This window comes from Manacus candei, unplaced genomic scaffold (genome assembly GCF_025592945.1).
Source record: "Manacus candei isolate 608988 ecotype Guabito, Panama unplaced genomic scaffold, ASM2559294v1 h1tg000077l, whole genome shotgun sequence".
NCBI classification, from domain to species: Eukaryota; Metazoa; Chordata; class Aves; order Passeriformes; family Pipridae; genus Manacus; species Manacus candei.
Genome location: NW_026138125.1, coordinates 3503175 through 3515653, shown reverse-complemented (window position 1 = coordinate 3515653; position 12479 = coordinate 3503175). Strand labels below are relative to the sequence as shown.

Sequence of the window (12479 nt, the reverse complement as noted above, 5' to 3'; positions counted from 1 at the left end):
ACCATCCTGTCTGCCATTTCATTTCAGAAGTGTCCTCAGGTCACAATTAATCTTCATCTCTTTTCTTCCTGGGAAACCAGGAAAAATAAAAGTGTTACACTTGATCTGTTCTCCCTAAATTTAAGAAAACCCTTAAGACTGAATGAAAGCAAAGAGAAGAAGGGTGGGGGAAAAATAATGTCTTGTAAGAGATAATCACGAATGAGAATAGATTATTAGAATTTGAGAAGGGTTAGTTGGACACATCAGGTCATTTACTTGAAGAGGAGATTACAAATCAGATATGAAAGCAAAGTCAGGAGATGGAAAAACATTAGTGGCATCTAGAAGTTTGTTTTAAAGAAGACAAGCTTTAAGAAAATAAGTCAGGGAAAAGTGGAAGGATTTAATAAAACAGTGGAATTGTAACAAAGCTATAAATCCTTTAGACATGAGATTTAGATAAGGAAAAAAAATGGGAAAATTACAATAGGGAGTAATCATAGGAGGCAAATTCATTGGGTTTTAAACATTGTTTTAAAACCCTTTGAAAAGAAGCTGTAGACTTGGAGTTCATTGTGTGCAAACATTCATCCCAAAGTGTTCACTGCTTTTCAGACACTGAATATTGATGTTACAGGCATCTTTGGTCTGATGCCAGACAGCACTTTTATGTAACAGTATTCATTATCTGAGAGGGGTGGGACAACAAAACAGGCACAGATACTTATGTTCTAGTAAAAATTGTAGTTATTAGTGCATTAGTAAATATTTGTATATTTATGTGATTATATATAAAGGTTTGTAGATTTGAGAATAATAGAGTGCATTCTAAAGAGACACCAATGTTGCTTTATACAATCATTTATCCTTGCAGCTGGAGGAACCCAGCGTGGCAGGATGGTTTGGAGAGTTTATTCATATCTTAAATTTGTACTTAATACCGTCATTTAAAATAATTTCAATTATTTTAAAATAGCTTATTTCTTCTCATAAAACAGTCAATGATGATACATGCATAAGTGTAAAAATGCAGCTTTTGAGGTGTCCATATCTCACTTTATTTTTTTAAAAGTTCTGCATTTGAGCGATGCCTGTAAAGCCACGTTCCATTAGCGTCTAGAGAAACGTAGCTGGGCTTGAACCTTAAAACTTGCTACTTTATGATAAATCTGTCTTTAAAGTGCCGACTACTGTTTTGATTGTTATATATTTTTATCATAAAATAGTTTTCTTTGTCTTGAATAGGTCGGCCGACCTGCAACTGCGCGCTGGGTTTTACGGGGCCAAACTGCAACCAGACGGTCTGTGAGCGCTTCTGCCAAAACGGGGGAACCTGCAGTGTCACCACTGGGAACCAGCCCTTCTGCACCTGCTTGCCTGAGTATACAGGAGACAGGTGCCAGTACTGTAAGTAATTTCCACGAAATTTCAATCCGGGTGTATAATAAAAGTTTGACAGAATGGAAGTTTAAAACCCGCTTGGGTGACTTTTTTTTTTTTACTCGTTGGTAAATTCAGCCCCAAGTAACTCGTACTGCTGAGGGAATGGAATCTGATGTATTCAGGTGATCTTGGAACATATTTCTGAAATATCCTTCTACACATCGAGGTGAAGAAAGGAATGGTTATTTAGGACAAGAGGGCACAATCTCAAGCTGCACAAGGGGAGGTTTAGGTCAGAGATTAGGAAGAAGTTCTTTACAGAGAGAGTGATCAGACATTGCAATGGGCTGCTCAGGGAGGTGGTGGAGTCACTGGAGGTGACTCCTCTAATTATCTCATCCCTGGAGGTATTTAAGAAGAGACTGGATGTAGCACTTAGTGCCATAGTCTAGTAGACAAGGTGGTGTTAGGTCGAAAGTTGGACTTGATGATCTCAGAGGCCTTTTTCAACCTCGTTGATTTTGTGATTTGTTTATTATTTTCGTGAATGAATCCGTAGAGTGGAGCTGTACAAGACAGATGACTTGACCAGTAGACATGAGACAATTGTGTTAAAATTTTACACTCCGACTTCTCATATTTGTTATCTTATGCTGATGTAATACCTAAACATAATGTTGACATAGTTGGTTAAAGAACTTTCTGGTGTCCCTTATCTTTGCAGACCAATACAATTCTCAAACTGCTTCTTTACCTTTGGTTTTCATTTCTAACCCCAGAAAGCAGTGTATTGACAATGGCTTTAAGCTTCACACTGCAATATTCCATCACCTTGCTCTGTCTAAGATCACTTTGAGTGTGGTTTCTGCCCCATCCTGGTATTGAAATTCTAAAGGATTTCTAAATATTACTCTTGTTTAGTTCTCAGGTCTTAGATTCTACCCTTTGCATCAGAAGTTCTCCCCAGTTTTTCATTCCACTGACCATCAGGCTCTTCTCATTGAGTACTGTTTTCCAAAGTTTTCCATGCCTTTAGAAAGGCTCTTCTCACTTTCTACATATTTCTCTAATTTTTCACTTCTTTTACAGGGGAGAGGAGAGAGGGGAGAGAAGATTATCAATCAATAGGGATTCTGCTCTTACTCCATATGTATTTCTTTTCTCCCTGTACTTTCTCTTTCTTTCACTGTTATTTCTTTTCAGTAACTCAAGACATTTGAGCATAATATTGAATTTCTTCTTTTGGTCACTCATTTAAAAATTACAGTTTGTCTTTCTCATGTCTCTTCAACATGATGACTCACAAGTAACCCTAGGCCGTTAAAACCAGATTATTTTTCTGAGATCAGAATGATGTTTTTTTAGTCATCTGCTTTTTTTTCTACTCCTGCTTTTCTTTGACTGTAGCATTCTAAAGAGAGGACTGTCATAGTCTTATTAGACTGTCATAGTGCTTGTCACAGAACATTAAATGTGAAAGCCATCACCTCTTTTGTACATTCAGTGAATTTGCTAAAGAAGGCTAGATTTAAACAAAAGGAAAAGGAAATTAGCTTTTATAAAGGTCTGGTTCAGAATTATCTACAATATACAAAAAGTATTTCGTTTTAGACAAAGGTCTGTCAAACAAGGAAAGTGTTAGTTTGTATCTTAAATAGGATTGGTGCTGAAGTAAACTGAATGTATTTCTAGGTGGGGGACTATGAAATAAATTGAAGCCTTTGAATGGAAAACCAGCAGTAATTGTGATTCTCTCCCCTGTATTAAACAAACTGCATGGATCCATAAATAACTATCTGCAAACACAACTGGGTATTTGAAAATAGTATGGTACATAAATCATGCACAGACAGACACACAGATTAAGAAAAAATATTTACTTGAGGCTTACCCTAAACCAAACAAATTGTTTCCAGTCGAATGCTTCTGCAAACATTTTTTTTTTTTTTAGAATTGATTTAAATGTAAATTTATGGGTACTTTTTAAGCAGTGCTTATTATCAGATTTGGATTGTCTGCTGACACTTTGGGAAACTGACACAATACAAAGACTCAGACACTTCATAAAATAGAAAATAAAATCAAGCTTTTGTTTATTTAAAACTTAATACTTTTAGGGAAAAGAAGTCTTTTAGAGTATTTTTTGGTGATCAATAACAGTTTTGTGAAATTTTACAGGTTTACAGTTAATAAGGTGTATATAAAGTCATGTCTTATTTTTTTGCTTTATTCATGCATATGGATGATTTTTTGCTTTATTAATCACATTCACTTTATATGCATGTTGGAATACATTAATGTAGCATTATTGCAAAAATTGGTTGCCTCCAAGATATCTTTTCCAGTCTTTCTTTGCTGTGATTGAAACTAGTTCATATGCAAAAGATGATACATGAATGTGCATAGGTATTTTATTCCTACTCCCAAGCTGAAAATATTATTAGTGTTTTTTATAGCAGGGAGAAGACATTTGCTTACAGTATTACCAGCTTGCAAAGACCTTATTTTCCTCATACTTATAGCCTCCAATTACCCAGTGCAGAGTTTCGCCTGTGATTAGTTCACATAAGGGCTAATAACCAAAATGTGTGCTCCGTGTCAAGACACTGGCACTGCTGAAATAAATTTAAGTGAATGAATTTACATAGAATTCTACTAACACTGTGCATGTTATTAAATACACATGAATTTGACGTATTTGAATATAACTCCCTATTTCAAATTCCAGAAATAAGACATACAGAGTAGTTAAAGTTCATTTCTTGTATCATTTAAGGCCCAAACAACCTAAAAAATAGAAAACGTTTTCATGCAGTTACAATCATTCAAAGTGGATATAGGGATCTTGCAAGCTGTGACTTGCCCTGAAATTGAAATTCTTTTCTTTAGGGGGAAAAAAAAAATTGTGTCATTTCAGCCCAAATACAGCATAAACATTTTAGAAACAGGATAAGATTAAAGGTGTTTGTGATTGCAATCAATACTAGACCTAATAATTGTTTTAGAGTATGACCTTCCTATTTCTAGGTTTTGGGTTGGGTTGGGTTTGGGTTTTTTTGTCATAATGTACATGCAAACATTTCCCCCTTCCACTGCTCTTTCATAAATTGACTCTCAATATTAGCTTTCAAACTACAGTAGTTTTTGTTCCAAAAACAGCCCCCTTGCTGCAAATTGCCATTCTATACCTTGAATCTGGGAACGACAAACAATGAACAACTTCATTTAGTGTCTTTTAAGCCTCTCTGGTTGCTGAGTCGTGATTCCTTAACCAAATGGACCTACAGCCTCTGCAGATCAGTGGAGTTATACATTGAATAATCGAAGAGAAGTAATTCCTCCAACAGTCCCGGTCAGTCCTTTAGCAGAGCTCTTCCAGCAGTACATACTCCTTGGAGAGGGGGAAAAAACTGAGCACAGAGTAGCATAAGCAAAATGTATTTTAATAAGATACTGTCACAAATGATGTTCAGAGAAGCCGTGGCTGCCCCATCCCTGGGAAGTGTTCAGGGCCAGATTCAGTGGGGATTTGAGCAGCCTGGTTTAGTGTGAAGGTGTCCCTGCCCATGGCAGGAGGGTTGGAGCTGGATAATCTCTAAGGTCCCTTCCAACCTAAACCATTCTGTGATTCTATGATCATCCATCCTGAATATATGCAGTAAAATGTATAAATTTTAGTAGTCTCTAATTTAGGGCTTAAAACATGCCCCTGGTCAAACGGCAGCTGGAGAGTTTAGACTTCCATACTCAAGGCTGAGGTTGCTGTTCCACAGAATCAAAATCATAGAATGGCCTGGGTGGGAAGGGACAGGTTACTTCAAGCTCCATCCAACCTGGCCTTGAACACTTCCAGGGATGGGGCAGCCACAGCTTCTCTGGGCAGCCTGTGCCAGTGCCAAGGTTTCATTCTCTACTTGTAGCAGCTACTGACTCACTCTTAGACAGGTACTGAGCTCAAAGGGCTTGAATTATTTGGTTTTGTCAGAAAGATCATATTTTATTAATATGGACCAGCTTAACTCTAAGGTAATACAGATGCTTAGTAATTGATATCTTTAATATCAATTACTTTGTTTGTCCATCATTAACACCACTGAAAGCTCAACACATGTTAACTACATGGGACTGAAGAAAGTATTGGAAACAGAGAAATAAAGACTTTGAGTGATTTGGGCCCCAGTAAGGAGTTTAAATAATGACTTAAAAAAACCCCACAAAAAACAACAACAAAAAAAACCCCAACAAAATCAAAGCACACACACCAAAGAAAAACAAATAAACAAAACAACCCCCCCCCATAAAATAATAATAAAAAAATTCACTACCACACAAATAAAAATGAACCAAAATGTAAAGATACCAGTATTTTGTAGCTCTGGAATTTTCTTCAGTTAGGCAGTTTGGTTTTTGTAGAGGTGTGGAAAATGAGACTGTTACTGGTGCTTCTGAAAAGTTAAAGAATTTACTACTTGAAATCTCAGTTTTGCTGGCATTTAAGCAGTTAAAAAATATAATGGGGTCTTGCACAGTCTGTAAAGATAAGCAAGTATGTGGCATTTTGTGGAACTTATGGATTATGTCTTTATATATAATTATTAGAACTTCATGAAATTTTAATATGTAGATAAATGAAAATAAAACTTAATTATTTCAAAATATTGTTTCAATTTCAGTTTAGCATAATGCTGTTAATGGTTATGTGAATGTATCAGAAGATTTTTATTCAGTCAATGTCCCATTAAATACATTAACATTACTCCTTTTCTCATCAGTAGTCTTTATATTCTGTGGGATGATGCCATAAATGTTAGACAAGTAGAAGGGGAAAAAAAAAATCTCTTACTAAAAAAATTTATCTTAGTATTTCACTTCTCAAGATTACACGGTTAATATATTATATATCTGTTTATGGGATATTCTTGATTCCTGCAGTTGCCAGTGAGTCACCAGCTTCAGTTGTCATCTTGTTTCTATTATAGTAACTTTTAAAACATAAAAGTAATGCATTATTTTTTTCTATAATAGTCCCTAATGTCTTCCAGTAACTAGCTTTCCTGTTACTTTCAGATGTTTGCCACCATTACTGTGTGAATTCTGAATCCTGTACTATTTCTGATGATGGAAGTGTAGAATGTGTCTGTCCAGTACGATTTGAAGGTCCAAAATGTGAAGTGGACAAGTGCATCAGGTGCCACGGGGGACACTGCATAATAAACAAGGACAGCAGTGACATAGTATGCAAGTAAGTGTGTAGGGGGGCATGATTGTGTTCAAACTCATATATTTAATTGCAACTATGACGAATTATCCTTTGAATCTCTTATACAGTCCCTGATCTGGTCACATCAGATCAACTCCTTTGTGTGGTTCCTGCTCATACAAAACCCACTGACTCCTGCTTTTTTAAACCATCTTTTGGATCACTCTTCACTGGGGGAAGCATAAGGCCAGGAGACTAATTGGGTTTTCACTTGAAAAAAAAATTATTCAAGTTAACAATTGAGTTTTACCATACTGTTGAAAGCTGTTCATTCTGCATTATCTGTGACATACTGAGGCATATGTAGTCACGTGTGCTGGTTTATTCCTGAGGAATTATTTTGTGTAATAATAGCTTATTTTCATAAAAGGAAAGATGAAAGATATTTTGTGCAATAAACTCTCTGCCGGTGCCAGCTTTTCCAAGTGGGAACCAAGAATTCTTGCAATCAGTAGATCTCATACATATCACATAATCAGTACTTTAATAGGTAGGGAATTCACAGATTTATAAAAACTGATTGCTTTTTTGTTTGTTTGTTGTTTTTTTTTAACCATGCCAGTTGCACTAATGGAAAGATTGCCTCTACCTGCCAGCTGTGTGATGGCTACTGTTACAACGGTGGTACATGTCAGCTGGACCCAGAGACAAACATTCCTGTCTGTCTGTGAGTATCCTGCATTGTGTGGATAAATAATAATACCTGTGTTCCAACAAATAATAAAGTTATTGTGCATGTGTCTCTATTTTTGGTCCCTCTAGGATGTATAATGTGCTGGTTGCAGTTGTAACTTACAGTACAGTTTTCTAGCTTTTTCTGTAACCTGAGACTTTGCCTACCTTTCTGCAAAATGTGTATTGAAAGACATAACTAAGGAATATACTGTGAATGCATATAAGGTACAAAGATATGTCTTTTGAGACTTCTAATAGTTTCAGGTCAGATCTAAAGCCCGTTTAGGCATTTGTTCTGGAATGGAGTCTGGAAGCATAGGATGGTTGCCTGCCCTGTTTCTCAAAGGTGGATTAAAGTCTTTTCTCCTCTAAAGATGGTCAGATCTGGGGGCAAAACACTCCTCCTGATGGCTGGAGAGTATAAAAAATAATGCCAGTGTTAATTTCCCTTATGGGTCTGAGGAAATGCTCGTGTGTCTCTGATTTGTGCCCTAACCTTCACCCTGCCCACAGTAGTGTGGCTTTTCTGAGGTGAGGTTTTGCTCTCCCTCCTGCACCGTGGTTGAGAGAATAATTCAGGATGCTTTCTTAAGCCCAGACATAGAAGCCCAGACAAAGAAAATGGGATTCTGTAGTCTGGTGAAGTACTGTTGTAACAGGTAGAAAAACCTACATTCTAGTCCTTTCTTGAGAGCTATGGTGTATCTTCTTTTTCAGCTGCTCAATATAAAAATGCTGAAGTAGTCACTGTAGCAAGAAATTAATTTCTTTCCTGCTCTCAGTTACACGGAGCTATATAGTCATACTCCTTGGGGTTTTTTTTGCTTTTGACTACTAAATGATCCAATCTCTTTTGCACTGCTGAAAAGCTTCAGTGTGGAATAGTCTTCAAACAACCTGAAGGTCAGAGCATCCTCCAGGTTGGAAGAGAGAGTTGTTGGAAGGGAAAATCAAACTTGAGTGTCTCATTTCCTGGGTGACATAAGTAAGTTGTTGCCCAAAGGGATCTGGCGTTACAACTTTGTAAATACAGCTACAGCCAATTCTTCATTTTGTTGATGTGTGTGTGGTAGGTGACCTTAAAAGAGATTACCTGTTTTGTTCAGACTCTCAAGGAAGTTTCATAGAGAAATGGCTAGATTTTGTAACCTGATAAGGGTAAGAGATGGGTCAGTGGTTCCTCCCTGGAGAGCTGAAGCACTCACATGTGCAAAGGGACACAACTGTAGTTTCAGTACCACTGAAAAGTTGTCAATAGATGTTTGTAGGTTTGGGGCTAAAGACAATGTAATTTAGTTCTGCATGGTAGCCCTTATTCAGTTGAAAATGCTTTAAGTGCCTATTTGTCTTTTTATCATTATTTTCATTGAGATCATTTTACCTGTTATTTGTACCTCCTTAAATGTCTTCAGTTGAAGACTAGAGAATGATAAATAATAGCAAAATGAGAATATCACAGCTGTAGTATGTAAGACTCAAATATGATGACTAAGTCTGGTGATTCATTTGCTTAAACACCTAGAATGGCTATTTTTGAAGCCTGTGATTTTTCCTTTCTTTTCCCTTATAAGACTGACCTAGTATGTTTCTAATTCATGTGGAACACCATAGCACCTCAAGGGAAAAAGGTTTCATACCTTAATTTGTGTGTGAGTTTACAATACATAAGTGCTGTAGCATATACCAACACCACAAACAATGTTAAAAAAATGGTAATGAAAATGTTTAAGGCCCTTGTAATCTGGATCAATCAATAGAAATGTATAGTACATCTGACAATAATACTTTGAGAACCCATCAGTTAGTATAGGCCCACTGTTTTAAAACTGTTGGATCAGCACTGATGAGCAAACTTTTCAGTATTGTCAGATGGACCTTCCATGAAAAGAGGAGTATTAATTTTGTTTTTTGTGAATCTGTGTGTGTGTGTATATGTGCGTGTCTTGCCATCACTATATATAATGCGTTTAAAATATGTTCAGCAAAGGCAGAATATTTATATAGGTCTATTTTACTGAAATTCTGCAGATGCTCTGTGGGGTTTAAAAGTCAGCGCTGTGACCAGAAAGTGAACCCTTGTGATTACTACTGTCAGAATGAGGGAATTTGCACTTTAACCACGTTTAATGAACCGAGATGCAAGTAGGTTTAACCTTCCACTTAATGCTGCACATTCTGTGACATCATTCCAGGCCACAGTTCATTGGTTCAAGTCATGCACATTCACATACATTTCACAATATATACTTAATCTGGGGGCCCATTTCTATAATACACACTTACCCTTTGATAGTTGCACTGATGAGTATATTTAAACATACATCTGGAGTGTCTGTATCATTAGAGGAAGAAATAAAAAGCTTTATTTTTACTAAGTGGATTGAAAACACTGAAAATGCCGCTTGGCTTTTATTACTCATGTTTTGAGATACTTTACCAAGTTAATCCTACATAGCATAAAGTTTAGCAGTGAGATTGCACGTGTTCTGTAGTCCAAACCTGATTTCCTATTTCTTGTCCATACAGGGAAAGGAGCAGAAGAGCAATTTAGGTACCACTTCAGGAGTTAAGCTTGTATTCATAAGTCTTGTTGTTAAATTTATAGAAATAATGCTGTAAAATAGAAACTGTTGAACAAAAATATGTGTGCTGCATCATAACTTTTGAGTTCTCTGATTTAAAAAAAAGTTCTTACATTTGTATTCTCTATTTCTCCAAGAGATTTTAGGTCTATTTCTTAAAGAGAAAATTTCAGTCTTCATCAGGGGAAGAAACAACCTTAGTCTTTGAAAATCCTGTAAGGCATTTGTATAGAGAGATATGAGATACCTGTCTTTGCTTTGCTCAACAGTTGTGAGGCAAAAGTCAGAAGTGAAATCATGAACCAAAGACCTAGACTTGTATTAGAATATGAAACTCAAACAGCTTTAAACTTCTCATCTAAATGCATGGCTTATGAAAACATAAAATGCTGTGGGGATGTGATGTGGGTGTCTGGTGGGTAGCAATGACAGTGACTAGGTAGGGTGAATGATCTATTTTTTTAAAAAAATATGGTCACAATTCCTTTGTCAATGTTCTCATGCAATGAAACTCTCTGATTTGAGGTATCATAAATCCATTGGCAATGAGATAATGTCTTGATTACCACTTTTGACACTTGGAAGATATGGAGTGGGTCTGTTGATCAGCATTGTATGGGACACGGGTGCTTGGAATTGTTTGTATCTGTGCATCATACTTGGGTTTTCAGAATCATGCAGCCCTAAGAAGAACATGTTGCTGACTATAAAGTTTTATATTGCACATATAATATAAAATTCTGGGAAAACGGAAAAAAATGCTTAAAGAAGACAGAACAAACATATAAACAAAAAAAAAGGCAACCTGGACTTGTACAAAAGTGGTGTTAATCTTGGTTTTCTTCCTTTCAAAAACTGTAATGTTGGCACCCAAAAGACTATTTTATTGATGAAAGCTGTCATTTCTCCCTTTGAGAATGTACTCTTCCACAGAAAATATCAGGAAGGAATTGCAACATTTTGAACATAGTGATTAACTTATTTTGTTTACTTATATATTCTGACTGTGGCAATATTCCTAAGGCTGTTTTTACTAGATACTTGTGCTACAGACTGAATAATCTAAGCTCAAGTAAAAAGAAAAGCAGTAAAGAACATGATGAAAGGACTGAGCAATCCTTTCACTTTCATCTTCTCAGGGTTATTTGACATAGTTTTGAATTTTTTTGTTTTTAATTAAAGTTATTGTTAAGATGGGAAAGAAGAAACATGGAATAAAAAAAAGTGGAAAAGGTTGAATTCAAGTTTCTCTTCAGTGTGAGGAATGGTTTCACGTGAATTGGTAATTAGAAGTTTAAGTTTAATTGAAACTGTAATAGATAATTCACATTCCAAATGCAAGCTTAGATAGAGATCATGTTCCTGTTGTCTCTGTAGGCTCATTGTTGGGTTAGTACGACCACCATTTCTAAATTGTTGCTTTCTTTACAAAGCCAAGGTGGCTGAGAGAAGAAAGTGAAGCAAATAGTTGTTTGATGGAGTTGAAGAGAGTTAACCATGATAGAGAAAGAAATGTACCTCCACATGCCTCAGTTCTCCTTGCCAAACTCAGTTCAAGCTCCCATTGTTCCTAGTGCCTTTGCTTTTTTTCTGGTCCCAAATTGCTTCTTACCTGGAGCTCATTTATAATTTTATCAACCTGACACTGACAAGTAGAAGGCATATGGAAAGGAGGGAAGGAATCCCATGCTTCCCAGGAATCATTGTGTCAGGGAACAGGAGCCTCAAAGATTTTTCCCGTTAAATTCTGCTCCATTGCAAGGAAAATTATTTATCCCTCCAACCTTCACCTGTGGCCATGTGGGTGTGTATGATGTATGGCATCTGTCTCTGGTCTGAGAGACACTTATCTAATGGTTAACATTTTCCTTAACCAGTCTCTAATTCATGGGTGGGTGATTTTTAGAAGAAATAGGACATGCCTGGGTTTATTGTCATTCCGCAGGAACAACCAGCATCAGTTGAGATTGCAACCTTTATACATAATCAAACCCTTATTATCATTCAGTAAAGACAATAGAGAATAAGATTTATCTGTTCTAAAGGGCAGTCCTAAAGCCATAATTATTCAGAGTAACCATAAGCCTGTAAGAACAGACTCTCCTTTCACCAACCCTGTACTGTTAGCGTACATTTTTATTTTATCTTCCTCTCTCAATATCAGTTGCACATTGGAAGTAGAAGTTGTGTTTTTCACCTAACCAGTTTAGGAATGAATTAAGGCCTTACACTGGCTGCACATAGGCAAGCAAAAAAAGAAGGGTTTGTGAAGGAAGTTGCCAGTTTCAGTGAATGCTTTTTCAGGTTTTAAAATATTCAGAATGTACTGTGATTTCTCTTTAGACATAAGGTCCTATGCTATCTAGATTATTAATTCTTAGCATTATTTTTAGGAGAATAAAGATTATTCGTCTCCCTCTTCCCTGCATTATTGTTGGTTTTGCTCAATTACAAAGGTTGGGAGAGAATTTCAGAATGTTAAAATTTGAGGTACTGACTTTTTCTGAAAAACATACCATTTAGGGTAGCATGATCTTATATATAGTTACTGTCATTTTAGTATTCACATACCACATTTTTTAAGGATCTCTTTAGGG

General features: G+C 36.3%; 1 protein-coding gene across 1 annotated transcript in view; it reads left to right on the top strand.

Moving 5' to 3' along the window:
- The window catches only part of LRP1B (LDL receptor related protein 1B), a 506665-nt gene that overhangs the window by 476687 nt on the left and 17499 nt on the right, over positions 1–12479 (top strand). Inside the window, exons 84-87 of the mRNA XM_051810328.1 lie at positions 1228–1389; positions 6433–6607; positions 7188–7292; positions 9329–9442. Coding sequence (XP_051666288.1) covers positions 1228–1389; positions 6433–6607; positions 7188–7292; positions 9329–9442 — 556 coding nt within the window. The remainder of the gene's footprint in view (positions 1–1227; positions 1390–6432; positions 6608–7187; positions 7293–9328; positions 9443–12479) is intronic.